This window comes from Pagrus major, chromosome 12 (assembly GCF_040436345.1).
Source record: "Pagrus major chromosome 12, Pma_NU_1.0".
Lineage (NCBI taxonomy): Eukaryota > Metazoa > Chordata > Actinopteri > Spariformes > Sparidae > Pagrus > Pagrus major.
This window is the reverse complement of record NC_133226.1, coordinates 19612059-19637236: the sequence shown is the minus strand read 5'-3', so window position 1 is coordinate 19637236 and position 25178 is coordinate 19612059. Positions and strand designations below refer to the sequence as shown.

The window sequence follows — 25178 nt, the reverse complement described above, 5'->3', positions numbered from 1 at the left end:
TCTAAATACGCCTGATTTTTTTCATCAAGATCCATGCATTATTCCCTGAGAAATTAACAAAAATGTGGAAGAACACGCTAACTCGCCATGTTAAAGAAAGTGAAATTTCTCTTAATGAGGTCTATTCTGGGATGAGACCCATCATCCATCCAAGTTTCATGGAAATGCGTTCAGTAGTTTTTGTGTAATCCTGCAGACAAACCAACAAATGGACACGGGAGAAAACATAACCTCCTTGTCTATGTTGGTCCCTGAACCTTTCATCTAATGCCATCATCAGGTCAAAAATTCAGTGTATAACACTTAAACCCGACTAAAGGACCTGTAAAACCAATTACATTCCCACCAGCTTCAGCTGTTGTATGCTGATGAGCAAATGTTAGCATGCCAATACGCAAAACTAAGATGGTAAACATGGTAAACATTATACCTGATGAATACCAGCATGTTGTCATTGTGAGCTCTGCCAAAATACACATGCTGCTAGCACTGCTGCAGACTTGTAGTCTTGTGATAATAAACACGTGATTGATTATCCGCCTGTCCTGTAACCTTACACTACCTACATGCTGCGTAACTTGTACAGTACAGTTGAAACCATTATCCTGCATTCAAAGCCGCCTCATATGTTTGGACATCATAACTTGAACTCTGCACCACAACAGTTCAGACAGTCACTTTCCAGCAGCATAGTGGCTGTTAGCCAAAGAAAAATGACTTTGAAAGCTTGGACCAAAGAGAAATAGCTCTGGAACAGGGAGAGGTAAAATGGATATTCATTACTCAACTGCTGCCCTCAGTAATGGAGTACGGGAAAGGTTGCGAATTGTGGTTTCTGTCACAAGACAATGGACAGTGGCCACTGAAAGGCTGCGTACAGTACACTGAAACGTGAGGTATAAATCACCCAAAACCTCCTCGTTCTGCTCAAGAAAAATCCTTTTATCGGTTCTGTTAAATACTGAATGATGCTTTAAACTCTTAAATCACTCCATGAAGTGGCTCTTTTTGAGACTGTGTGAAAGAAAAGCCACAGACACCAAAAGACCTTGATGTTAAGAGGCGCTGAAGCAAACACAAGACTGTTGAGAGTGACAAAGAAGCGCATGAAAAGGCCCATCAGCTGGTACGAGATTCAGAATTTATCACACTGGCGTCTGGAAAATACATCCAAGAATGTCAGTCATTTAAAAGTCTGTCGGCTGTTTTCTGCAGCAGAATAGCTGCAGAGATGTGAGGTTAAAATGTTGGATGATACAGATTAGAGTTGTTTTGCATTACATGTGTAATGGAGTAACAAGTTCAATTTGGAAACTTTGGCCAATCATTCGGAAATTAAAGATTTTTTATCTGATTTTAATAAGAGACACACAATATATATCAGGCTGATAAATTACTGATAATACAAAGCCAAATTGCTTTCAGTGACTTAAAGGCTTAAAGGGATATTATCTTTTTTGTTTTGTTTTTACACAGGTTCTTGGTCTGTACCAACAGAAGCTCCTCTCTCCCACAGAAAACACTGCTCCTGAAACACCTCGTCAGTAGCCCCGCCTTTATTTCCATGACTTTGTGACATCAAATTAAGTCACCATGTCAAACATTTGCATAAATTAAGCCTCGCAACTATTTTAGCACGTAAGAATTTATTTAGCACAGCTGCTGTTGTTGTTAGCAGTGCTGGCTCAGGCGTGTCTGAGCTGACCAATCAGAGAAGACTCTCTGTATCCAGGAGGAGGGGCCTTAAAGAGACAGGAGCTAAAACAGAGTTTCAGACTGAGGGGGAATACATTGCTGCAGCACTGGACAGTATGAAAAAAGTGAAGTGATTTTCGAGCATTAGAGCATGTAAACCTGTTCTGTTAGCAACCCTGAAAATGAGCGTGATATGTCTTCTTTAACAAGGCGGTATGCACCTTTAAAGTTGGTTATCGATCCACCAATAAACACAAAGACAAAGAAGAAGCAGAACACAGGTTAGGAACTTCTTTTGAGATTTCAACAAGGTGAAACTATCTTTATCTTATCGGTATCGGCCATGAGAAGTCGTTAATTGTCGGTTATGGTATCATCTGAAAAAAAAAATGCATGCATCCCTGATCCCAAATTCATCTGATGCATGCACCAAGGCTTGATTGATAATTTAACAACGTTACAGTTACAGATGTTGCTCGGTGCTAGAAGCCTCTAGATTATTCTTGATACAATCTGTGATCCTTGTGAGGATGAGCAGGAGGAAGATGCTGGTGATTCTTCAAACAATCTGCTAGGGGTGGGTGGTGAAAAGCCAACTCGCCCCATAACGAGCCATAAAAGCAATATGATAAGTCATTAGAGCATTTCATGACAATTTCAAGACACCTTTCGCTCCTCTCTCCTCCCTCTGCGCACAATTGGTGCAGCATGGAAAGAAAGCCCCTCTGCTATTGGTAGCACTGGAGCTGTATGGTCACTATATGATCTCTCTCTCTGTCTCTGTTCAAGTGTCACTGCAGCTCCACTCTCCTGTTGCCACAGTAAAAAAAAAAAAAAAAAAAAGCGCTGCAGTGGCGGTATTTTCAGATCCCGAGGCTGGAAATGAGCTACTACAGACTAACCTTGGACTACATCTGAACTCAGCTGCACACTTCAAGCCAGATGCCTGCCTTTAGCGTGGCCATATGCGTTATTCTGTCGCAAGAGCCGCGCACATCTCCCAGCTCTACCTTGAACTGAAAAGCATGCCATGAATAATTCATGATCAGTTTTCCATGTACGCACAGAAACGTCTCTTCTCCGGTGGGGTGGAGAAAAAAAGCGGACAGATGAATTAATATGCAGTTTAGAATTAATAAAAAACTGCGCTGTGGTGTAATTAAAGAGCTGTTGCGGCTGAGAGAGTCTGTGGAGGAGCGTCAATACTTCCCGACTGGAGACTTGTGGATTCAGTGGCGCTCAGTTTGCCAGAGTAAATAGGGAATAAAAATAATCAATAAATCATGCACTCGATACATAACCAGACAAGTATCAAAACTCGACCCAAACAGTCGATCACTGCAAACATTATCAGGCGTTTTTACGCACCAGCAGAATGGCTTGCACACCTGAGTCTCCAGCTTTGTCTAATGTGCTCGGGGCTGCATGAAATAGTGCCAGTGCTGCAGGGATATGACAGAGCGACGAGTATGCATTCAACAGATGAGAGAGGTGGCATGCACAAACACAGGCAAGAGTAGGATTTTGGTTTTGTTTTGTTTTTTTTCTTTACCGCTGATTGAAAGTCAACAGTTTGTTAGAGGCTGGATCCACACTGTTCATGTCCCCATGCGATGTCAGTCCAGCGGACAAGGCGACAACAACAAGCCCCGGCGTCTTTTTTTCCTCCTCTCTCCTCTCTATCCGTCTGTTGTTCCTCTAAGAGCGCAGGAACATCACTCCGGCGCAAACTCCAACAACAGCTGATCCAAACCCGGCTGGTGGTCCGACTCTTTCTTCTTCTTCTCTGGCTGCTCTCTCTGCGCGCAACAGCGTGATGATGAAGCGGAACGGCTCTGCCATAAGAGCTGTGTGTTTACTGTGTGACCTCTCTCTCTCTCTCTCTCTCTCTCTCTTTCTCTCCCCCTCTCTCTCTCACTCACTCACATCAATGGTGCATTTCAATCCACCACATTTTTTTTTTTTTGCTGGAGGCTCCGCAGAGCAAAAGGCACCATTCACAGCTGATTATTCTCATCGCTTTTTCCCCCCCTTCTTCTTTGGATTGCTGTTACATCACCGTCAATTACGCAAAGCTTCTTCTACAGTTACAGTTCTCCTGAAGCAAAAAGTCATGTCAGGATGCAGGCCTGAGGCTGAGGTTGGTATCACATCGTCACCATGTGAGCGAGAGAAAATGGGAAGATAATCATTAATGAATAAATAAAAATGTTTGTTTTTTTTACTTACTTTTACTAAGACATCATGTCTGAAGCTATGAATGGTACTCTTTATTACAGCTTTAAATCCATCTAGTCTGCGGTTGTAACAAAGTCAATGACTCATCATTGACTCATACAGTCATCGATGGTAGGACGAAGTTACGATGCCAGGGTGGCACCAATGACGCGTTCGACACGACAAGAAGGTCAGGCTACCTGGTGAGTCATGTCAGCGCAACATAGCTCTGATCGATCCGAACTCCATTCAAGGAACAAGCATTTTAAAAGTTGTTTGCTTGTCGTCTGGCCGACAGAACTGACGAAGCATGACTTCAGGCTTTTAACAAGGCGGCATTATGATGTTATTTTGGCGTCCTTCTGATCCATTTACTGCAGTCAGATCACAGAGAAATCTCTTTGTTTTGGGTTCATACTGATGTGAATTAAAAAGTCCGCACCAACAGAAGCTCCTCTCTTCCACAGAAAACAATGCTTCTGAAATGCCTCGTCAGTAGCCCCGCCTTTATTTCCTTGACTTTGTGACATCACGTTACATCACCATGTCACACATTTGCAGAAGCCTAGCCTAGCTTTAAGCCTAGCAGCCATTTTAGCGTGTAAGAATGAATTCAGCACAGCTGCTCGGTTGTTGTTAGCAGTGCTGGCTCAGGCTCGTGTGAGCTGACCAATCAGAGCAGACCGAATATTTGGGAGAGGGGGCTTTAAAGAGCTGCAGCACGGGACAATGTGAATAAAGTGATGTGCATGTAAACCTATTCTATTAGCAAACCAAAATAAAATTATAAACCTGAAAATGAGCATGATATGTCTCCTAGGAGGTATGCACCTTCAAAGTTGGTTAGCGATCCACCAATAAACCTGAGGATTTTTTCACAACCTGGCAACCCAAAACTTGTTCTCATCAATGGCTTATAACTGATCTATATAACTTTAGTGAATTATTCGATAACCACGACAACTTATAAGCTCTGACTTATTAGAAAGTGGTACTACATTTTGGTACCAAAGTATTTCTCTCGAAGGTGAAACTAGTTTTTGTGTTTTGCAGTGGTCATTTGTCAAGAAATCTAAATCAAACTTCAAAATGCAAATCAAAGAGCTGCTACTGATCCTTTCCTTTGATTTTCATGGTTTATTTTTTCCACAAAAGCAAGCAAAACACAAACCAAGGGATCGTGCATGCCTCTCCTGCTCTGGTAAAAAAAAAAACATAGGCCCCCTCAGGTGCATCATGGTCCTACACCTATCCTTCCACCTATCGAGCCTCGGGTGTCCACAGTGTTCCCCGAATTCCCAAACACAACAAAAACAAAATACTAACTAGACAGAACTAAATGCTTAACAAGTAAATAATTGAACTAAACAAATAACTAGCAAAAGAAAATTCTATTAAAGTGTAATCCAAATAAACAACATCCAGAATAATCAAACAAAAAATAAAAGTTATCATTAGCAAAAATAACTAAAAACTTACAACAAACAAATAGCGCCAACATGTTTCTCTGGCCTCTCAGATTCTCTCCCACTCTTATTTGTCTCCAGGGCCTACCCATAATCCCACTCAACAGCAGGTCCAGGCAATGATGAGGTCATTCATTCATTCATTTATTCATGCAGCGTCCCTCCTCTCCTCCTCTCTCACTCACTTCTCTCTCTTCTTTTCCTCTTCAAGATGCCTTCACCGACTGAATCTCAGCGTATTTAAAAGGATAGGCTCACCCAGAAATGAGAATTCGGTCATTATCTATCTCACCCTCATGCTGATGCAAAGGTGAAGTTTTGTAGCCCACATAACATTTCTGGAGCTTCACAACAAGACAGCATTGCAGCATTCTCCTAAACAACTGAAGTAGATGGGGATCTTAAAATATTTTTTAAAAAAAAAACCAACAAAAACCCCCATGAAATGATTCAAAACAGCTCGTCAGGCTTAATGCAATGCTGGCTCGCTGTGAAGCTACAGAAATATTTTGTGGACGACAAAACTTCACCTGACTTTCCATCGGCATGAGGGCGAATTTCATTTTAGGGTGAACTTTCTTGTGGTTGGTGCTGGAGACACAACATGTACAGTAATGCTACTACATTTATTAGAGAAAATGAGTGATGACATGCCACAACAGACATCTGCTCTGGGCTTGATCTGATTGTTGTTTGGGGTCCCACAGACCCCAACATGGTATTTGTAATAAATAAATAAATGAATGCAAAATCAATGTTTTTTCCTTTAAAGCCAACACTGTGAAGAAACTAAGTGGAGACCATGTCATTCAAAATGGTACGTATCTTTAGCCCCAACGACAAACAAACATAAGGGATCCTTATCATTCTTGTTTATGTTCTAAAAATATTCAACATATTGTTCCGGACCAAATGTTTCATTATATGATCTGTGGGTGAACAGAGCTCCCTTTTGTCTGCCAAAAATAGTATGCAAAGAAATATGCAGTATGATTCCCAGCACAATGACGTTTCCTATGTTTCCGGGACAGATAGACTCCAGAGAACCAACTCCAATAAAAATTCCAATAGATTTATTTGTGATCTGGGAGGGGCAGAGCTGTGTAATTATTACTGTCAACATCAGTTACACTCGTAGAGCACATCTACTCCATTTCAAACCAGTTGCTGTCGTCCAAACAGAAGCATCATGCGTCATTCTTTGTCATTCTCAAGATTAAAATTATCATCACGTTCTAAGTTGATATGATGAACTTGATTTTTTTTTAAAAAGTTGCTTATTGACACATCCAGCAGTTACAAAGCAACATTATCATTCATTTGGAGTTGTGTTTCTCAGTCTAATATTCTAAGTTTTGGTCTCCTCTTCTCTTTAGCAGCTAAACGCTCCACTATGTTCATCAGCTAGGTGCTAGCTGTGTCTGTTTGCTGTTTGGTGCTGAGCAGGTAAGTGTTCAGTGGCTTTTAGAGGTTTTCTTGTTGAAAACAGCAGCCCGCTGCGGCCTTAAAACCAACCGTGAGAGTAAATCCAAAACAGTAAAGCTGCAGCCAGACAGTTTAACAATGAGCTGAAACCTGCTATAAAGCTCTGTAGAACCAAGCAGGTGACATCATTTGGACCGAGAGTCCAAAGATGTCACACAACTTGAACATACACCAGCATGACAAGAACTACCTAAAATGACAGAAACCATCTTTGGGAAAGTCTTTAGTTTGGCCCATGTCTCATTTGCTCACATTGAGGGGTTGGGGTTTATGACCTATACTGTCAGTCCCGGGAAGCCCCGAAATCCCAAGTTAATTTGAAAAGAAAATACTTACAACCTTTTAGAAGCCAAAATCTTCACAGAAGCTGCCAAGCTAATAGTGTTAGTGCGCACCCTGTCTGAAATTGATGCCCGTGCTTGACCGCACATCGAGGTTGTTAATAACTTCTTTTCAAATCAATTTGGGATCTCGGGACATCTGGATGTGGATTATTTCAGTTGGTCAGGAGAAAGCTGTTCTCCTGACCAATGTTTTGTGGAATACGAAACTTCATCTGTCTTTCCATCGGCATAAGGGTGGGGAGATGATGACGGCATTCTTAATTTTGGGTGAACAGAAGATTAAGCTTAAGGTCTTTTAAAGCTGGAAGTTCAGAGACGGGAAAAAAAAAAGGGAGGATCACACAAGAAAATAAAATATTCAACATGTTAGGGTGAGGACACATGATGAAAGCAGAGTAGTGTGGCAGAAACATGGAAACATACGTAATTTTTGATTATCTGTTTACACACACACACACGCACACACACGCGCGCACACACACACACACACACAGAACAGCAGGTGAAACATGAGCTTAGTTAAATCTGATACCTTCACAATAGCTCAGCCACAGCCTGTGTCTCCAGCTCAGTCCACACACACACACACACACACACACACACACACACACACAGACACACACACACACACACACACACACACACACACACACAACATGAAAGAGTGCAGGAATGCTCGGCTCAGGCTACATGGCACTCAGCTGCTCATCAATTTTTAATCAGTAGAAACCCCCCTCTGTGGCACGCCACACCACAGGAAAACACCTAGAGCTACCAACACACATGGCATTTGCTCTCTTTCTCTTTCTCTGAATGTGACTACCTTTTAAAAATAGCTCATGTTGAAATGCAGCTGAAATCCGCAACAGCCCGGAGAAAAAAGAAAGCCTTTTTCAAAAGAGACCGCCGAAAATAAGCGCCTTTGTTTTCTCACGTCAGGATCGAGTTACAAACAATCAACATAGGATACCTGAACACCCCCCACCACCTCTAATTAGAACCCTGAGGCCAATTACACACACACACACACACACACACATATACATACAGAGACATTCATACATGTTGCATAAACATCACCACACACCCTCCCATTGTCGCACTCTGACACGTACCGCTCACATGGCCTTTGCATGAGTGCTTCTATTTTTTAACGGTCTCTTGTGAAGCCGGTCTGTAGGAAGGGAAGTCAAAGGGGGGAAGACTTCCTGTTCAGAGATCAGCCTGTTAATGCAGCCTAGGAGCTATCATCCCTAATGCTTAACGATGAGGGAAACAAGAGAGACAAGTAGTTGTGTAATGTGACAGCGATCCGCTCCAGGTGATGAATATAATCCACCAACTCCTCCCAGTGGAAAACAAGATGACAATCGACGAAAATGCGAGAGGTGTTCGTGTCGTCCCTGATGTCTCCATTCATCTCCATTGTTCTAAGACACTCTGACAGTTTGATTATCTCATGAGTATGACTGCAACAAACAACTCGTTTTAATTACAGATTCATTGTTTGGGTCTCGAAATGTCAGCAAAAAGTGAAATTGCTACCAAAATTCCTCAGACTACGGAAGCCCTGAGGGGTGAGTGAGAATTTGCTTTTTTCTGGTGATTTGTTTTCTAAGTCTGATCGAAATGATTTTCTCTCCTGTGTTTATGACTTGCAATCTGCTGGGGGTGAAAAAAAGGGGAAAAAAAATCCATCTGTGAAAAAATACCAAAAGTTTTCATGAGTGAAACAGAGTAAAAAGAAAGTATTTTTTATTTCACAAGAAAAATACAATTTGTGCATGGAGTGAAAAACATTCACAGATGGAAAAAAATACGGAACTTAGAAAGATTATCCTGGCAAAACATTTTTTTTCCACCAGATTGCAAATCATAAACACAGGAGAGAAAATAAATTAGATCAGACTTAGAAAATAGATCACCAGAAAAAATCACTTGCCCCTCAGGGCTTCCATACCAGACCCTACTGTGACGTCATAAAATATTCAAAGACTCCGAAACTCAAGGATCTGTGATATTTACTATCTCAGAAGATTAAGAAAAAATTATGTGACCTTTGAAATTTTTGCTCAACATGTTCTTAAAAGACTTGCTTCACACACGGCTGATTAAGTCTACGGTATCACTGCCAGATATTCCCTCTCTCTCTGTATTTTGCAGTAAAGCAGAGTTTTTAAATGCCAGTCTGTGGCCACTTTCCAGCACTTTCCATCAACCAGTGAAGACTGGTTGGTAGTTGTAGCTGCAGCTGATGATTATATTGATTATGCTTCTTTTAAATCATTTTACGCAATAAAGTTTGTCTGAAAATGTCAGAAAATAGAAAGCATTGCCCATCACAAGTAGTAACTTGTTGTATTTGAGTAACTAACAGGTAAGATACAGTTTTCATGATCAGTCTCAGATGTGGACAGCACTTTACAAGAACAGCAAACGGGAACGTAGACTGTTGAGGATAATAAAAGCAAAACAGGACAGAGTTAGAAAGGTTATGCACAGGGTTATTAGAAGAGGGAATAATGACAGCTAAAAGGAAGAATAAGCTTAATAGTCTCACACAGAGCTGATAGTAAAGTAGTGGTGCTGTGAAACACTGTTTTTAAGAATGGGTCCCAGTTTTTTCTTTGTCTCATGTGCATCTATCTCGTTGATTGACAATTTGTGCAATAAAACACAGCAATGTGCCGGCAAAGACAAGTAAGAAGGCTGCAAACAAGAGAAAACAACAGTCACAACGCTGTGCTTATGATCTTGTTAGACACAAAAACCAGTAAGGGTCAGGAAAAGATCATGTTCGGCTTAAATAACTGCTTCGGTTGCAACAAACATACAAATGTTGAATCACTGTGGTCCCGCCTCAAAAATATCCCCTGGTTTTACATTTAAAAATGTTGAAGCAGAGTCTCAAACTGTGCTCACTGGCTTGGCAGCCTTCTCGCCTGTAACTCCTCCACCATCCTCTCCACCATCCCCTCCACCTCACAATATGGAAGTTGGGTCATAAACGGTCAGACGTGAACGTGATATGACAAGTTTTGTAGAAATGTCAACGGACAAATGCGAACGAATCAGTGTTTCGCAGAAATGTTAACTGCCATCGTTTATCACGTTGATTGGGCTGACAGTGTATGACTCCAATTCTTATATTGTGCGAGGAAGGAAATGCTTTTTAACATATCTTTTTAGGCTTTAACACAATGTGTTTGCATTGTATGTTTACAAAAAAACTTCACAGGACACCTTTAACTCTGCTACTGGTTACACTTTAAAGTATAAGCTAATCGTGAGAGGCAGCAATGCAAATTTATTATGACAAAAGGCGTCAAAACGTCACCTGCAAATGATTACATTCTTCGATTATTTTTGTTAACTAATTCCCTGTCCATTTACTTACTTGTTCAGCATTAGTCATGACAAAATAATCCAACAATTACTCTCCAGGCTGAATGTTGCCGTTTATTTTCCTGAGCATGCCAGTTGCTCATGGAATAACTCAGACCAAACTGTATTAGGTGTTGGGTCATTGAGCTACTGAGTGCCGTTTAAACAAACCTAAAGGGCGCACACACCCTGAGAAGCAACTCTCCATGATGGTGAATAACCAGTGAGCCTTGAGGGCTTCAGAGTAAGTTAGAGTAAAATATAAACTATAACCCTGAATCCTCAGCAAGTGTGTGTCTGTGTGTGTGTGTGTGGGACCCAGCAGTGATGGACTATCCCAGGCTGTGCATTCCCCAGACAAATACAACTTCAAAGATCAGGATATAAATGTAGGTGTAAGCATTATAGCGCGTGGGTTCAATCCATGTGTCCGTGCCAGGGAGGGCTGTGGTGCACAGGTTCACAAAAATGCGAGTGTGTGTGCACAAGCAACAGTCGGAGCCCGTGAAGCTGCATGATGCGGATCAGGAGCTCTCGACTCAATAGTGTGCTAATCCCTCGCAGCTACGCCGCCTTCTCTCTGGACAGCTGCCACTCCGGCCCTTTAGTCTCACCAAGTAAGCCATGTCTGACCACGGCACCTTTCCCACGCATGGGATAAACAATCCTCTGTTACTCCGTGTGTGTGTGTGTGTGTGTGTGTGTGTGTGTGTGTGTGTGTGAATGAGAGTGTAATGTGATTAGATGTGCAGTTACTGACACTGAATCACACTGGAACCAATGGGAGTCATTTCTATAAATACAGATGTATGACAAGAGGAAAAACACACTGTAATGCAAAGCATATGACACATTGCTGCACTACTGGGGGTTTTATCTGTCACAGATATCCAGAACATGCAAATCAATTGACCCTCCATGATGTCACTCTTCTTTGTAGAGGTTGTGTCACTCGATAATGTGTAAGGTGGAGGAGGAAGCTGTAGAGATAGGCGGCTTCATTTGATTATGGCGCCATTCAGCTGTTGTGTTGTACCTGCACCGCACAGTGGGACAGCAGACATGGCTGAATGGTGCGTTCACAATGAGTTTTTGACAGTGGTGGAAAGTACCTAAGTAGTAAAGTAGCCTTTTAAGGTACTTCTTTTGTGCTACTGTATTCTATACTCCACCACATTTCTGGAAATATTGTATGTTTGTGTTTATTGTTTGCCACTATGTATGTAAATGTGTGCAGCAGAGCTTTGTTTAATCTTCTTTCTAACCTTTATCACCATCTCCCGACTCTCAAGATTTATCATGTAACCCTCAAACAGGCAAGTGCTGCTGGTTTAACTACTATGAGTATGTTACTTTTTGCTGTCAAGACTTCTGTACTTTGGCTCAAGTGGGAGTTCGACATTTTTTTTTTAAAACCCACACAACTTTATTTTCTAGTCAAGATCCAAAGCTTTCCAAAGACGCCAAATATATCTGGCAACATTTTTGGGGGAAATTGTTTCTTGGAGGATGTTTTAACAACATGAAGAGTTTCTAAACCAAAATTACACACAAATTATTCATGACATTTTTTTCCCCATTGTTTTTTAACAACCTAAGGTCAAATGGGTACATCCCAGTACATCTACAGGAACTGAGGACGAAAGAAGAAGAAAGAAAACAGAGAGACAAAACAAAAAGCTGATATACAAAACTTTCTTGAAGTGGAATAGAACTGCGACAATTAGTTGATTAATTAACTGTTAATTGTTTGTTATTTTTCAAGCAAAAAGTCAAACATTCAGTGGTTACAGCTTCTCAGATATGAGGGTTCGATACTTTTTATGTCAAGTGTAAAAGTACTGAACATATTTGGGGTTTTGAAAAAAACCCAAAGATATGAATTTACAATGTCAATCCTCAATTCTCAGTTGCAGCCCTATAATCAAATATTTTTATAGTGCTGTGTTGGTGCTTTTACAAAAGTAAAGGACCTGCATCCAAATGAGCGACTGATTCAGATTTATGAATTTAACCCCTGGATGTAATTTGCATCAAGCAGTCTGCGGTGCTCCGTTGACAGTTTAAGATGACGTATTCTCCAATGTACACACACAGGCACATGCAAACACACACACACTCACACAGACAGACAGACACACACACACACACACACACTCACACAGACAGACACACACACACACACACACGTGCAGATGATTTGGATTCCGAACTTGGCCTCTTTGTTTCCAGTGCATCCCAAATGCCAGCAGGTCACCCTGTGGCCTCTGGGAAATGTCACTGTGTCAGGCTGTGGCGATTGATGGTGGCACTCTCATTAAACGTGATCAGGAGAATTAACCTTTTGTCTGTAACGATCAGCCGGGCCCTGAACACCACTCTGCCCTCGGCCCTTTGGCTACGTGTGTTGCGTGTGTGTATATGTGTGTGTGTGCTTTTTGTCCACGCTGTTTTTTTTTTTGCACTCTACTGCTGAAAAGGAGTTCAGATAAAGGAATGCTTTCGGACCTGTGGGCAACAACAACGATTTAGGTTACAGGACAAAAAGAAACACAGTGAGCTTGTTGTCTGTGTCCTCAGCTGAAGCTACTTGAGTCCACCTGCTCTCCACATGAATATCACTGCTTCTTAAGACACTCGCTCCTCCTAGTGGGAGAGTATGAATGGTCATTGTACTGCAGCAGGAACATCATTTCTCTCCTGTCCCAACTGCACAAAAACAACTCACACTTTAATTTCTTCTGTAACTCATTAGCTTGATTTACACAGATTTTTAAATCTTAATAAACTAAATCGCAAAGATCCAAAGTGTGAACGCTTTATCTCAAGTTTTATTTACAACCACTGGTTTGGTCTGGCAACATCACTGTTTTTACAGGGAGAGTCTGCCCTCTTGTGGTTTTTAACTTTTATCACAATTAATTGAGAAAATACAACTTGTGAGTTTATATGAACAATAACTAATTATATTTCCATCATATGTAACATTAACCCTCTACTGCATGAGTTGTTTTCCTGATGGAAAGCAATCTTTTATCTATTTTCTGTTGCATTGGGATCTTCTGATGATATATTAACGTAGAAAACACCAAGAAAAATCTGATTAATATTTTTTTTTTTTTTCTTTTCAAAGTATTTAAGTAATGGGGATGTAAGAAAAATAAATAAATATATATATATATATATATATACATATATACATACATACATATACATACATACATACATACATACATATATATATATATATATATATATATATATATATATATATATATATATATATATATATATATATATATATATATATATATATATATATATGTGTGTGTATTTCTCTTTATTTAGAGGCATTACTTCTGTCTGTGAAACAGAGGTGGAAACTACATTTACTGTGCAAAAAAACTAATAAAACGAATGTGTTTGACTACATGCTCCTTACTTCCACCCTATCCCACCCTACACTTCACAACATGCTGTTCATCATAAATGGAAAATAGGCCTGATCCTTCAGTTACGGTTTCTCTATTTTTTTCAGAACCATGCATGTTGGGATCATATCTTCCTTGCTATCACTGTCCTCACTGTACACAGGACAGGAACTGAACCACTGGATCGGGTTCCCATGAACCATAACATGTCCCTTTGTCAGTTGTCACTGTGGATGGTAGAGGTTAGTAGCTGCAGGTTCATGGTCCCCAGAGGATGAATAATTTGTGGTGAATCAAGCAGTACATGATTAAATGAGGCCTGGTACTCCTGCCTTTGTGGATGTACACGTTTTTGCACCTGTGTCCTGCACATCACACAAGTTTTACAGAAAGAAGGAACTGCTGAGGTTTTGTTTCAGAATGGCTGACATAAAAATAGCGATATGCAATTTAATCTATAGGAGGCCTACAGTTGGGGAAACTCCCTGTAAGCTTTTTTCAAGAATGTCCACACTTCAACAACTTAATTTAAGCCACATCTTCACGACCTCTGCTGAAAATACACCCTTCCTAGATGTTTCTACACATACTTGCAAACTATTCTTCCATCTCCTTCATTCTTTCAGCCTTTCTTTCTGTTCTCGCTCTCTAACCAAGACGAGGTTTTGGCTGGCCGCCCTTAAAACCGCAGGGTAAAAATGTACAACAGTAACCCTTCACAGGCTCCATTTCCTCCTCTGTCTCTCCTGGATCGCTCTTTGAGGGTTATGACGGGGGCAGTGGGGCTGGTGTGAAGCGACTCACAGTGTGCACACAGACTGTGCCCGTACTGTGCAGACTCACTTTCATCTTCCATACTTTCATACTCTCCTCTGTTCTCTGGCACGTCAACACACGCTCACTTTCACTTTGCGTCATCCTTCACAGGGACCGTAGTAAAAAAAAGGAAGTTTATACAACTTTGAGAGAAAAGAAAACGCTCCCCAGAATATGACTGTTGTATGCCAGTGGCTTGTGGTTTTGCGTTGTAGCTGGCCACATCTCAACCGATACCCCTCTTAAGTACAACTCGCCCGACGCTGGTTTTACTCCAGCCAACTATAATGGGAAATGTTTTTCCAGCCTGCGAGCTTTCCCGGAGCAGCGCACAGTGCATTTTAATGTGTAGGTATGTGTCTTAAAGCCCTAAATGGAAGCAGATGTTCCAGTCGAAGAGTAAAAGTTTACATAAGGCTGTAATCAAGCGAGGGATTTTTCTTTCTCTTTTTTTGTGTTTTTTCTTCCAGTAATTTGAATCTATTTTTCTGTCTAAATGAGCCTGGTGCGCTGCATTGTGCGCATGGCTGAACTGTGCCGGGTTGTGTTGAGCTATGCAGCCACATATGGGAGTGATTACAGTCCAGTGTTTATCAGACCTCACTGAGGGACTGACTGTGCGGCTGAGCAGAGCACAACCAGCCTGACACACTATTTCAATTTCTCAGCTAAAACCTTCTTTGGAAATCAGACAAGGGATTCAGTGCAACAACAATGTGTCATAATTCCGAGAAGCAACATCATCTTCTTTTTGTTAAATAATCAATTACTCATGCACTGATTTTGCACAACAAAGTCAATTTACATGTCTTGGCGAGCCCTAGTGCATATGGGAAACAAGTTTAAAAGCCGGTTGGCTGCAGAGGGACCATCTCTGATGAGTTGCCCCAGGTGATTTCACTTGAGTGAGTGTGTGTAGGGCTGAAAAGATTAAAAATTAAAAAAATCTAAAAGGTGTGTTGTTCTGTAGCTTGCTCCTCATCTCTGCTTCGGGCTAGCAGCAAGAGGCTACATTAGCTGCTACTAGCATAATACATTTTTATTACCAGACATCATATCGGCAGGTGGAGTAGACCATGTGGAGTTACAGTCAAGAGGGTTGCCAAGCCAGTTACCACAGTTCAAGACTGTGTTTCAACATTTGTGATGCCACTGGATATTTTTCAGGAGACCTTCGTCTGGAGACATCTCCAGCTGTGTTTGTGTCGACCGAAGCAGGTATTTTAAGCCAAAACATGATCCTTTCCTAACACTAACCAGGCCTAAACCTAGCCAGAGCAGAAGCACGGTGTTGTCACAGCGTTGTTTCAACATATCCATGGTTTGCAGAAACATTGTCTTGCCAACATTTATTCTGGCAATTGGGCTGAATGAAGTGAATGTGATGCAGTGGACATGTTTTGACAAGGAAGATAAATGTGTGGAATAAAAAAGATGATATCTTTGGTTCTGTTTTGTTGGTTTTTCTGGGTTTACAGTGTTGTAAATCGGTGGTGTGCTCTTTTAAGTATACTCACTGTGAATACGTCCTTGTTTTCTCTCTTTTTCTTTCATGACAAACCACACATCTTTGGATTTCAGACTGTCGGTTGGACAAAACAAGCAATTTGAAAATGTCACAATGACTCTGAGATGGACCTTTTTTGCTATTATCAAACAGTGAGCGTCCTCCTAACCCTAACACCACCATGGACATTTTTTGAAAAGTACCGTTATCAGTAATTATAACTCCTGTCTGTCAGGAGCAAATAGAGATGTCAAGTGATGGTGTGACAGAATGACAAGTGCACAGATGGAGGAGGAGTGGATCGATGAGCTCCAAACTAACTGTTTTTTTTGTACCTTATTTATCGAGGGAGCGTTCACTGAAAGCACTGCTCTCTTTTCAGGAACACCGTGGTTACACAAATTCACACATGGAAGCTGTTCAGAACAACCACAGTCTGGTCTGCCTGCCGCTGAGCAGCTCCAATGGAGCTGTTGGGGTAAAGCTCAAGGACTTTGCACCACAGTGGTGGTAATGAGGGAGGGGCAATCGCTGCCTTTCACTTTCCCCACCCGGATTTATCCTGCAGGTCAATCTGGCGAAACTCTGGCCACAAGTTTGCTTCTCGAGCCTATAGGCCCCAAACAAAGTTGTGTTGCATTGTGGGTAATGTACAGCAGGCACCAGGTTTTGAAATGGAAGAAGAACGAGTAGAATAAAAAAGGGCGATATCTCTGGTTTTGTGTCGAATTTGATCTTTTTTTTTTTTCCAAGTTTTTTCCAACAGTGGCATGCAATGCTAGACCAGTGGGCTGTTTTCTCAAAACCTACGCTTACATTACCCAGTATGCAACAGCCAGAGACTGACGTCACTGGAGGCAATTTATCAGCTTACATGCCGCTTCCTCTTTATGCTACTATTTTCACATATACAGTATGTATATGTGAAAAGAGTACTCCCCAAGACCTGTGGGTACACTTTAGAGTCATCCTTTAACAACAACATATTTTGTCATTTAATGTGAAGGACTTGTGGACCAAATGATAAATCGTGACAATAATCGATAAATAGAATGAAAATAATTACTAGTTGCAGCCCTACATCTCTGACATTGCATCGAAACTGTCAAAACTGCATCTTCATCCTCTCTTGTTTAAAAATCTGTGTGTGAGCTCTGCTTCTAATGCGTGTCTGAGAGCTACATAACCTTCGCACCATGCAAAGCGGAGGAGTGCCTTAAGTCAGCAAAACTGTCAGCTAGCCCATCAATTCAGCTCCCCGCCGGGTGCTTTATGACAGACTGTAACACAGAGGGAGACCCCAGCAGCCCGACCCATCACAGACACTTTCACTGTGCCTGCAAGAGACCGCATCAATATGGTCCTACCCATGAACGGGCTGTTGGTGCGTCCCTAGATCTAAACCATAGAAAACATGTCTGACATTCACAACACATGTTCTTCATTCACATGCCGTTTGAAGCCTACTGTAAAAGCTTCACCAGGAAACCACAAGAGGACAAGCCCTAATACATATTTCCTTCTCTTTTTTTCTTTCTCCTTACAGGCACATATAAGCAGAACTCCGCTCACCCGCTCCTTCACAAAGCACATGAACGCAGCACGATGCACCTCAACAACATCTGGCTCCAGTCTTGTGCCAATCTGACAAGCAACAAGCTACGGCAAAACCCCTGGCAACAGCAGTCCCATAACATTTTGGGTTGTTTTGCAGCGAGGGAGGTTAATGAAGACACCGGTAGTATTTCAAAGCAAATGCACTCACATAACCTCTGCAATGAGGAGTGCGAGAGGGGCGAGCGAGTGAAGGAGCGTGTCAGAGTTTCGGTGGCTGCAGCCCGCCAAGGATCTATTTTTGTTCTGGTAATGTGGCTGCAGTCGCAGGGTGAAGTTATCACCACCTTATGAGAAGCTTTTTGTCCAGAGAGTGAATGGAGACAAAGTAAAGGAGGGGCTGGATTGATTAATGAACAGCACACATTTCAAAGCCAACTAATCCAGGCTGTCCGACCTAATCTTTCCCCTGCATTGTGAACAGGCTCCTTATCACAATGTATTTGTTAGGTCTGCGTTACAAAATTAAACAATAGTAACATGTTCTGATCACACATTGCCCCGTGTTAGCCTGATGATAAATGAGCCTCTCTTCCCTCACGGTCCAGTAATGCGCTCAAACTGCTCCCTGCAAGCGCATGCCTTTCCTTAAATGAACTACAAATGTTCTGTTGTGGATTGACAGCCAATGAGGTTAGTTTCCACCACAACAGAATTTGCTGATGTTGCCACTGAATTCATAGAAAGCATGCTGCTGTCTTTTTCTAAATTTTGGAAGTTGGCTACATCACACTTCCTCCAGGGGTGAGTGTTTGTATGTTTGCTGGTTTTTAGTATATTTTACGACAGTTCACATAATTTCCCCTTGTCTTTCTGGCACAGTTATGAAGGTCAGTGTACATTCAACAAGGAAGAAAATCTTTATAGACCCTATAGACACTGTGGCCATTTTCACGTTCAGGGTGGGAAGAGTGAAAGGTAGCATTCAACCACCTCCTAGCTAACATTACTGCTTGATTACATCCAGTGATATTTTAGAAAAAATTCACTCCTTTTCTGTCGTATCGTGTAACACAATCAAACAGCAATGTTAGCTAGGAAGTGTTTGAATGCTAAAGTTAGCTGTTGTTAAACGACAGCGATTTTCACTTGACATTGTCATTAGCGGTTACCCATTTGCCTCCGTTAGGCAACAGTTAACGTTAGCATTCAAACACGTCCTAGTTAACATTACTGTTTCATTATGTTACATGATACGATAGGGACTTTATTTCAAAATATCAACACACATCTTGGACACATTTATTTAAGTCTGGAAGTGAAACGCATTGGATGTAATCAAACAGTAACGTTAGCTAGGAAGTGGTTGAATGCTAATATTAGTTGTTGGCTGACGGAAGCTAGTGAGTTACCAAATATGTTGTTCTGTCTGCCCGTTAGCATTCATTCATTTGTAAATTAATTCTTAAATATCGGCACACATCAACACGCATTTATTTGAGCCTGAAAGTGAAACGTGCTGGATGTAATCAAACGTCCCATCACCACCAACAGCATCTCCATCAGGGGGGTGTCCCCATACTACTCATGGCTTCACCTTCCTTCTTAAAATATAATGGACGTCACGACGGGGCCTACTCACCAAAGACTCATATTTCTTATCTGATTGTGCATGTGGCAATAAAAACATTATTTATTCATTCAGAATGAAGTCTCTCCTAATTGAAATGCTTCTGATGCCAGTTCATGATACAGAGCTGAGCCAGTGAGTTCTTGGCTCCTCCAAGTGTCACCTTGTAGCCTAATCTCATTTACACACAACCAGCCAGCATTGACTGGAAATGAGGAAGAGAGTTCAGAGACAGGCGGAGTTAACAGCCTCAAAAGAGGCATGCCACTATTGTTATGAAAATGAATGGAAAAGACAGTAATAGGTGAGGATTTGTTGTTCTTGGAGAACTTCCAGACTCTATTTCTGTTCTCAAGCTCAAGACTCGGGGGCAAAGAACTTGCCCAAAGTTGTGTGTGCTTGCTTGTGCGGCAGCATGATAAGCTCAAATTTCTTAAAAGAGTACTCCACTCATATAACACCGTCACACTCGTGGTGGACATACAGAGTTACAGAGGTTAGACGTCTGATAAACTCACTTCTTTCTAACGCCACACCCCCAGATTTCAAACTTACAGTCTTAAATCCCAAAACTTGAGGCAAATTATCTGACAAAAGGATTTCTTCAACTTTTTTTCACTAATGTATCAATCCTTCCTAAGACCTGTTAACAGACTTTGATGTGTAAAATTGATGCAGTTCCCTTCTGACAAATGTGGACACACACACACACACAACTGTGTATGTGCATACTCTCAAGTTACAAATCATGAACCAACCATCAACCACCGTAGCAGAGGACAACAGCCAAACAACTGGTCGCAGAAGTGCATTCAACTTTTCTGCTTTCACCTGCAACTCTGCAGCTACCTGCTGTCAGTGAGGATACGTGCCAACTGGCAGTCCGCTGACTTTGTTAGATAAGGCTTAGTCACCATGAAGCAGTGTCCAAAACACAGTCAGAAATAATAATATGATGTGATGTGTTTGTCCCAAAGCAGATTACCATCAGGGGGATTAGCACAGATCACGACAACTTTACACAAGGGATCGAGTTATGTGGGTTTTTCTCAGACTAAGTGTCAAAATTTAGAAAAAACAGTGATGTAATGTAACTATCTACAATTTACTCAAGTATTGTAGTTTAGTACAATTTTGATGTGCTTAACATACTTGAGTATTTCCATTTTCTGCTACTATACTTTCTCTCCACTACATTTATTTGATAACTTTAGTTACTTTGCAGACTCTTCAGTGTTGCTATGGTTTGTGACGTGTAATCAATCAGATAGTGTTGTGTGGCGGGACATTGAGTGAAACCACACGACGCTGACTACAGACAGACAAAGGATGCTGCATCAGCCAGGCAGATAATAGATCTCTCTCTACTTAACACTGTTAACTGTTCAGTAAATGTGTTTTAATTTTAAGTTGGCGAGGCTTTTGGATGTCTCTCACACCAGTGGTAGAAAGCAACAAAGTACATTTACTCACTAACTTACCCTCTAAACTTCTCAAATGGTAAATAACAGAGGCCCAAAGAGTTCAAATTACCCAACATTTCACAAAGAAAGTATTATCAGGCAAAACTAATAAAAATGTTTGCCGCAGAACTTTTTTTGTTCTTATTTGCTTCAACATTAATCATCTCAAAACCCCTCAGATTTATCTTGTGACCCTTCGGAGGGGGTCAACGTCGATGTTTGGAACTACGTCTACAATAGCTACTGTATGTTTGAAGTAGTTAAGACTAGCTTCACCTCCACCAGCAGTAAAATGCGGCAATCCTAATGGCAATCTAATAATGGCATATAAATAATATATCAGTCACAGCAGCCATTTAGCTGCAGAATAAGTGCTTTAATTTCAGATAGTACATTTAGCTAATTATACCTGAATGCAGGACTTTAACTTGTTACTGGGACTTTTCCTCAAGTAAAGGATCTGAGTACTTCTTCCACCACTGCCTCACACTGAGACTGTGTCTGTAGCCTGGAGAAGAAAAAAGAGGGCAGATCGATGTTGAGATAAAAACTACCTCATGACATACTTCCACAGGCAAACATATGGAAACACTTCAGCCCTTGTGTGTGTATGTGTGTGAGCATGTTATTCATATGAAAGCAGGTTCTTAAAATACTGTGTGTGTCCTCATGAAGCTGTCCACATGTGTTGGGTCTGTTTGGCCATGCGTCTCTGCAGTACAATGAATTATACACAGACTTCTCAGCAGCAGCAGCAGCAGCCCTTTACTTGAGTGTCTTCAAATCCCCTCAGTACAGTGGAGAATCTATTTCCCTATGCAGTAGCACTTCAGGCCCGGCTCTGATTGATTGTCTGTTAAACTGCAAGTGTCTGAGAGACAGTCTGCCAGGAAGCCTTACAGTGCGACTCCACAGCATACGGAGAGGGAATGAGCTCCTTCACTACACAGGATAAATCAAGCTAATTAGAAGGGATGTGTAATTTAAAAGTAAGTACTTGGCACCAAACTGGCCAAATCTCGCCCCCGCATTCACCCTGAATACAGTACATGCCTCTATTTGGGAAAAGTGGGACCTGGCAGGCTGGATGGTGGAGACATCTCCAGACACACAGGTCTCACCATCACACACATACTGAGAGTCATCAGCTGTGGGAGAAATGAAATGAGGATTCAGAAGTAAATATGCACTTCTGCACACCTCCGCAGCTTTTCTGAAATAGCAGGAAATTATAGTGGAGGTGGGAGGAGGGAGGTCGATGTGACCAGCACAATAATCTACAGATGATTTAATCAAGATGATGAGAAGTGAGGCTGCAAGGATTAGTCGATTAATCGATTAGTTGGTGGTAAGAAATGCCGAACGGTTTGATGGTTTCAAGTTATCAGATGGGAGATTTTCTTTCATTATAGTAAACTGAAGATTTGGAGAGTCTGGACTCCAAACAAGACATTTATTGATGTCACCTTGTGCTCTAAGATATTCGATTGGACATTTTTTACTCCCAATAGAAATCACTGGGTTATTTTGACCCGGTGTTAGACGCAACAAGCTAAACCTGACACATACAGTTTGTATTGTTAGGCCATCTAACTATAAAGCAAGGAATCTCCAACTGTCTGTCAGTATGTGATTCGCATATCTCGAGAGCTGTTCATCTGATCTACTTCACACTTGGCAAGTGTGTTGCTGAGGACCCAAGGAAGCGCAGTATCGAATTTGGTGCGATTTGGACACATGATCGCTCTCACTTGATCCCATGGGGTGGCAGACGTAAACAACAACTTGCTGTAGTAACATGTTGCAGTGAGAAAAAAAGAATAGCAGAAGGTTAAACAAGTCTGGATTAGTGGGGAGAAGCAGGTTTTCTATTCTTCTGCAAGAACTGAAGGTGTGATTTCAAGTTTCTGTCAACAGTAGTGTGCTAGCTAAGGTTAGCCTATAGGGGTTCAAAGTTTACCGTTGCTTGGCAACACCCTCAGCTGCTCCAGGATGCCTCTCTCGTTGGTTGTTGTGACAATACAGATGTATTAATCCACATTACAAAATCGTATATATCAAACCTGTTTTATATTATTGGAACGGCCCTGGTGAGTCTGTGAGATGTTCAGGAGGCTTCAGACTGGATCTGTAACCCCTCACATTACCAGATAATCTGTGGTGATGAGCATGTTTTGAATGGGCACTGATCTGGTATGACCGAGAAAATAATGGTGGTTTAATCGTTGATGAGAATAATCATTTGTTGCAGCCCTGATGAGAAAACAACTCTCAGCTTACTGAATGCATTGTGTGCTATTGTGCTCTGACAAACTTGCTACCACAACCTCTTGTCAAACAGTCCCCACCTAGGAAGTCTTGTGTACACTGAGGTGTTATGCAAAGAGGAAGGAACTGGTGTGACACCAGTGAAAGTGAAATTCTCTAAATAATACCAGCTATTCGCTGGTCCAAACAGCTTACAAGCTTCTGATGAATGACTTGGAGCACAGACCACACAGAGAGGAAAGACATCCAAACAGCTCGGTGGCACACAGCCGGTGCCATCCTGTTGGAGCTGCCCGCAGAGGCCACATATCTGAGAAAGCACCAGGAGGTTTGCCAGGAACCAGTTGTACCACACTGAGAAGTCCTATCAACTGCTCATTATGTGGTCTGTCTGTCAGCACCCCCTGCTTTCATGTGTCTGTCGCCTGAGGATGAGAGTGAACTCACAGGTGTAACCTACAGCAGGTGATCTGATCCCTGAAATCATCTCCTGTAAAGTTTTTTTTATTGGGTTGGGATGGAAACATGCATATTCTCAACCCTCCACAGCAGCATGATTGGACAGAACTGGGGCACTGTGGTGGCTGGACTGCCCAATCAATACCTAATTTTGCCTATGAAATGACGATTGACGGCGTCCTGCCACTAAGCAGCTCTGTCACCGTCGCAGAGTCAGGTGCAGACGAAATGAATCCGTGCGTAACGCTCCCCCCACACACAGTCCGAGAGGACATGTGAACGCACGGTGTTTGGATCAAATGTGATGAGATGAACAAAAGACATCGGGGTGTGATTTTCCTCTACCAGACGGCTGAACATCAGAGGTGGTTTTGTGGCTGCACTCTTTTTGGGTACAAAATGTTTTGGGGCATCCCTCCGCTCCTTATCAACGCGCGCGCACACACACACGGCAAATCCTGGCTAAACCACCAATCCACAAGGTGAAAGACACGCATCGGAAACTCATCGTGTGGGCTTATGTAAAGTGCCACTCATATGCGGGAAGGTTGCAGTTTCTGTGGGATAGTCTAGCCGCTCTGATCGCCCTCCTGTCCCAGACAATAAAATAAGGGACCTACCTGGTAATCTCGAAGCTGCAACCTTTCCGAAGGAGCAGGGCTCTCTTCCGCATGATGCCTTTGTCTCTGCCGAGGTACACATTTTTATCAGAATTCATGGGTGCTGGGCGATCAGGGAAACAGCTTTCTTTCCAAGGGTGTTTAAAAAAAAAAAAAAAAAAAAAGTCAAAAAAACGAGCAGTGGACTGCGAGAGGCGGAAGGAGAAAGAGAACCAGGAGGAGAGGAGGACGGAAAGAAAAAATCCTTTGGCGCTCGGTCCACCTCAGCGGAGCAGGCAAAGTGAGCTTTGAGTGAGACTTTTCCCCCCCGGTCAGGCTTCACAAAAGGCGGTGTGTTGAAGCTGTCAGACGTGCATGATGTCCGGGGTTGGTGGTATCTCCATGCGGGCTGTAGCGGGAGCTGCTGCTGCAGATGTCAACCTGAGCGGACTGAGTGCTGAGGAGTCTCCCCGGCTCCAGAGATCTTGAACTGTGGAGCCCACAGCGCTCCTTCAGCTTCAGCCCGGCACTGAGTGGCTGAGAGGCAATGACTTCATGAACCTGATGGAGAGAGAGAGAGAGAGAGAGAGAGAGAGAGAGAGAGAGAGAGAGAGAGAGAGAGTGAGAGAGAGGGAGGGAGGGAGAGAGAGAGAGAAACGTTGGTGGTGACACTATCAGTAAGTGTGTGTGTGTGTGTGTGTGTGTGTGTGTGTGTGTGTGTGTGTGTGTGTGTTTACAGCGTGTGAAAGGACTGACAAAGTGAGAGTTGACTTTAATGCCTGTGTTTCAAGCCTTCAGTACAAAACAGTGCTGTTACTGATATTATCAAAGCTAGAATTAAAGATAACAATGTCCACCAT

The 25178-nt window shown here is 42.1% G+C and overlaps 1 protein-coding gene across 3 annotated transcripts in view; it reads right to left on the bottom strand.

Annotated features, from left to right (window-relative positions):
* garnl3 (GTPase activating Rap/RanGAP domain like 3) overlaps positions 1-24801 on the bottom strand; it is a 77764-nt gene extending 52963 nt beyond the window's left edge. For all 3 annotated transcript variants that reach the window (XM_073478139.1, XM_073478140.1, XM_073478141.1), the window contains exon 1: positions 24340-24801. In XM_073478139.1, coding sequence (XP_073334240.1) covers positions 24340-24437 — 98 coding nt within the window. In that variant the 5' untranslated portion in view covers positions 24438-24801. The remainder of the gene's footprint in view (positions 1-24339) is intronic.
* Positions 24802-25178: the final 377 nt, after the last annotated feature.